Below are 4,379 nucleotides of genomic sequence, written 5' to 3' on the forward strand. Positions count from 1 at the left end.
ATTAGTTTATCATCAATTTTGAGATAAAAACACTTTGGAGATATCAAACTATCACCTTTAGTCTATTAAAATGATCTACTTTTGTTTTTTGTTGAAATGATTGATTTTTTAAACTTTTTTATTAAAGAGTTTAAACTTTTTTATTTTCTTATAGAAGGAATTAAACTTTCACTATTTATTATTAATGGTACTTAACTAATCACTTTAATTTGCTTCCAAAACAAAGAGGAAAATTTGCATCAGGTATAAAAGAAAGTGAAATTAGATTTCTGCCATAATTGTAAGCTTTAACTACGTACTGTGAAAACAAAACTGGAGCAAGCTTTGATATATCAACACAAAATAGATGTTATTAAATGCAGAGCTTTGTCATTTTTTGCGTGAACGATAATACATGCCTCACTATTTTCCGCTTCAATTACAAATTTAAGTTCCAATTTCTGAAACACATATTATCAAGACGCTGTCAACGTAATATCGTTTTCCAAGTGCAAGAATAGGCAACATCAAGAGTCAAGTATGCAAGAAAATATGCCTCTTAGAAATGAATGTATGACTCTTTAAGTCAAGTCTAATACACTCATATCTTATTCTTGTGATTAATAATTTGAGAGCTAATATGTGATTTCCTTTTTGCTCCATTTGTTTACATTAATTTTTCCTATAATAACTTTACACCAATAACCATGTGTCCATAAAGGAGGTAGAAAAAAAAATAGAAAAACTGATGTTTGATTTCTTTCAAAACATATCATAAACACCGATGCTTTTAATCAACAACATATTATGAGCAATCTTCAAGGTCTTTTTTTAGCTTAGTAAAGACGGCAAAGATTGAAAAGAAAGGAAGCACTCTATATATTAACATACAAAAACGCTCACACAAGAAGACAAAGACCTATTAACATTATTGGTTAAGAGTATCAACTACGCTATCTGTTAACATAACATCGTTTTCCTGGTGGAAGAATATGCAAAAGTAATATCGGCATCAAGAGGCAAGTGGAAGAAAATTATTTGTCATAATTAATGTTTAGATTGCGATTGTGAACAGTGCTTTAGGGCCCGTCATCAAATATAATATAAATGAAGATTGTTCTTCACCTGCTTTTGAAGACACAGGCTTAGTATTTTTTTCTTTTTTAAATGTTTGTTTTATTTCCTTTTCAAAAGTCTATTGTTAAATGAATTTTATTTAAGAATATCCTTTCACCCTTTAAATTTTTTGGATGATTTATTTATTCATTAAAATTTTAATCGAAGCATTCAACCGTGGATTTTTGCAAAGCAAGGACTAGGAATATGAAGAGACAATGTTGAAGCGTTCAACAGTAGATTTCCAGAAATAACATCAAGATCATGACAGCATCATAGACTAATTCCCACCCAAGGTTTTCTAAAATGACTAATTCTCGTCCTTTTAAGTTTTAGAAAACGAAATTATCATTTGTTATTCATTTCCATTGATAAATTTCGTTAAGTGAAAAAGCAGAAAAGTTATTTTACATAGATTTTTCTATTTTTTCCTTTTTTCCTTTATTATTTTTTATTTTTCTTTTCCCTTTTTTTTTTTTAAATTGAATAAACAATAGCACATTACTAACAACAAATGTATTTTCAATGTTGGCTAATCAAAATGCACGAGAATGATATTATTTAATCTTATTGTATGGTCAGACTTTCTCTTAGAAAAACACTACACAAAAGCAATTAATTATTACAATAGAATGTAGCGACTCAACATATCATCTATATATAAGATGACTTAACCTGCATATAGGAGTCTTTTTATTCAAAAATAGCAAGAAGAATGAAACTTAACAGTTGCAAGACTTGCTCAATTAGATTCCATCTCTATTTTCTACGTTCATGGTATAACAATCATCTCCCATTTGGATAGCAATCATCTTCCACTTTTTAGATAGCACAATCAACAAATCTCCTTAAAAACAGATTTATTTAGATATATAGATTCAATATATTATGATTTGGGTATATATGCTTATGTAACTTCCTTTCTCTTATCTTATAAATATAGGAATAATATTTATATATTTATATATTTATACAAAAAGTGCAAATGCAAAAAGACAGCACTTTTTGTATCATATAATATTATTGTGTTGACTTTTCTTCTAAATAATCAATAATACAGCAGTGAACATAAGCTTCTTAACTGTAACTCAAACCACTTTATAAATGTCATTGTATTCTTCTTTACTTACATGGAATTACACTTTTAAGTTGGTCTACTTCTCGTTGGTAGAATTAATTTTTATCACTAATAGATCTCATAAGGGATAAATGAGGAAGACCAAATAAATATCAAAATTTTTCATGCTTTTAGGGTGTGAGAGACAAAAACTGGAATCTTGCATTGGATAAATATAAAAATTTTAAGAAGCAGTGGGTTTTACCAAAAGAGGCTGAATACATTCCTGCGAACCTAAAATCAATAGAAATTAATCTGTGTTTTTTTTTTTTAATTCATACATGCACGTGTTCAGATAAATTTAAAAAAGAAAAAGCCGTCAAAGATCTAAGGTTTCTTTAATTTCTGAGCCGCGGCAAGCCGCCATTACGGACCAGCTTTCTTCATAGTTTTATAACAGTATTTCGTGAAAATTGAAACACTATAAATAACATGTTAGCGTTAAGATTCTCATTCATCCATGCACCCATCTATATATCTCAACCACCATAATTCTTTCAATCTGCCAATCTAGTTTTTCGTAACTGAAAATGGCTTCTTCAATCAGCTTTGCTTGTACTGTTCTCACCCTATTGTTGATCATTTGTGTACAAAGTGAAGCTAAACTGTCTTCAAATTTTTATGACTCCACATGTCCAAATGCCCTCACTACAATCCGCACTGCTATTAGAACTGCCATTTCACGAGAGCGTAGAATGGCTGCCTCTCTCGTTCGTCTCCACTTTCATGATTGCTTTATTCAGGTATATAATACTTAATATTATTTCAGAGTTTTAATTTTATTGTTCATTTGTTGTATTAAAAAAATTTAAGAGTTTGTCAATTAATTGCAGGGTTGTGATGCATCCATCTTGTTGAATGATTCCTCCACAATCACCAGTGAGAAACATGCCACGGGCAATATGAATTCAGTAAGGGGATTCCAAGTCATAGATAATGCTAAATCTCAAGTCGAGAAAATTTGTCCGGGTGTTGTTTCGTGTGCAGATATTCTTGCTGTTGCTGCCCGTGATGCATCAGTTTATGTAAGTTATAATATTATCTTAAATCATTTTTCTTATAATTTTATATAATCTAAATTCTGTGAATAATAAGTTCCTAATATTAACAATCAAACAGGTTGGTGGACCATCATGGAAGGTTAAACTTGGAAGAAGAGATTCTACAACTGCAAATTTAAGCTTAGCAAATACCCAACTCCCCGACTTTCAGGCTAGCCTTGATTCTCTTATTTCGTTGTTCAGTACCAAAGGGTTGAGTGCGAGGGACATGGTTGCTCTTTCAGGTGCACATACAATTGGGCAAGCACAATGTGTCACATTCCGTACTAGGATTTATTGCAACACAAGTGATATCAATCTTGGCTTTGCTGCTACTCGTAAACGTAAATGTCCAGCTTCTGGTGGGGATGCAACTCTTGCACCTCTAGATCCGGTGACACCTAATTCTTTCGATAATAACTACTTCAAAAATCTTATTAAGAAGAAGGGTCTTCTTGCATCAGATCAAGTGCTTTTTAGTGGAGGATCCACTGATAGCATTGTTCTTGAATATAGTAAGAAGCGTAAAAAATTCGAATCTGATTTCGCAGCTGCCATGATAAAGGTGGGAAACATCAACCCTCTTACTGGCTCTGAAGGGCAAATCCGAAAGTTATGTTATACTGTTAATTAACTTGCTTTCATATCTATATCATAAAGAGTTAGATGTTAATGATTTTTGAACTTTTTTATGGAATGATCTCCGTAATCTGCTATTCAGTTTTCTGTAAATTTGTTGTACAAGTGTAATCTTTCATGCGAAAGAAAGCATTTGAATGGTGCTAGTCAAACAAAGATAAAGGTTAAAATTATTGATTGATGTAGATTCAATTGATGAACGTGCAGGACACGAACAAAATGGATTAACTTTTTGAAATAACTTGCATTTAATGTTAATTACACTAAACATTCCAATTAAGAAAAAAAACCCAAATTAATTAAGATAACGTGTATCCGATAAACCTCAAGAAATAGAATAAATTAATAAAGACTTAATGAACATTGTTAGAAGCATTCCAATGTTAATTTATGTTGAACTGACAAGAATGGACAAGGATTGCAATTGATATATGAAGAGTTGCTCGGTTGAAATGAGATTTACCTCCAGGAAAACAACAGCTTTTGAC

The 4,379-nt window shown here is 31.0% G+C and overlaps 1 protein-coding gene across 1 annotated transcript; it reads left to right on the top strand.

Moving 5' to 3' along the window:
- The first annotated feature begins 2,611 nt into the window (after positions 1-2,611).
- Positions 2,612-4,064, top strand: LOC123205166 (lignin-forming anionic peroxidase-like). The gene is made up of 3 exons (XM_044622074.1): positions 2,612-2,955; positions 3,046-3,237; positions 3,332-4,064. Exons 1-3 carry the CDS (start codon positions 2,743-2,745, stop codon positions 3,884-3,886), a joined length of 960 nt encoding a protein of 319 aa, XP_044478009.1. The 5' UTR covers positions 2,612-2,742; the 3' UTR covers positions 3,887-4,064.
- The last annotated feature ends 315 nt before the right edge of the window (positions 4,065-4,379 follow it).

The sequence above is a fragment of the Mangifera indica genome, chromosome 2 (assembly GCF_011075055.1).
Source record: "Mangifera indica cultivar Alphonso chromosome 2, CATAS_Mindica_2.1, whole genome shotgun sequence".
NCBI lineage: Eukaryota > Viridiplantae > Streptophyta > Magnoliopsida > Sapindales > Anacardiaceae > Mangifera > Mangifera indica.

What these genes read in the sequence shown, in the direction of transcription:
- LOC123205166 (XM_044622074.1), top strand. Translation starts at nt 2,743, where the DNA reads ATGGCTTCTTCAATCAGCTTTGCTTGTACTGTTCTCACCCTATTGTTG. An exon ending in TTCATGATTGCTTTATTCAG is followed by an intron (nt 2,956 to 3,045) that starts GTATATAATACT and finishes AATTAATTGCAG; the next exon opens with GGTTGTGATGCATCCATCTT. An exon ending in CCCGTGATGCATCAGTTTAT is followed by an intron (nt 3,238 to 3,331) that starts GTAAGTTATAAT and finishes ACAATCAAACAG; the next exon opens with GTTGGTGGACCATCATGGAA.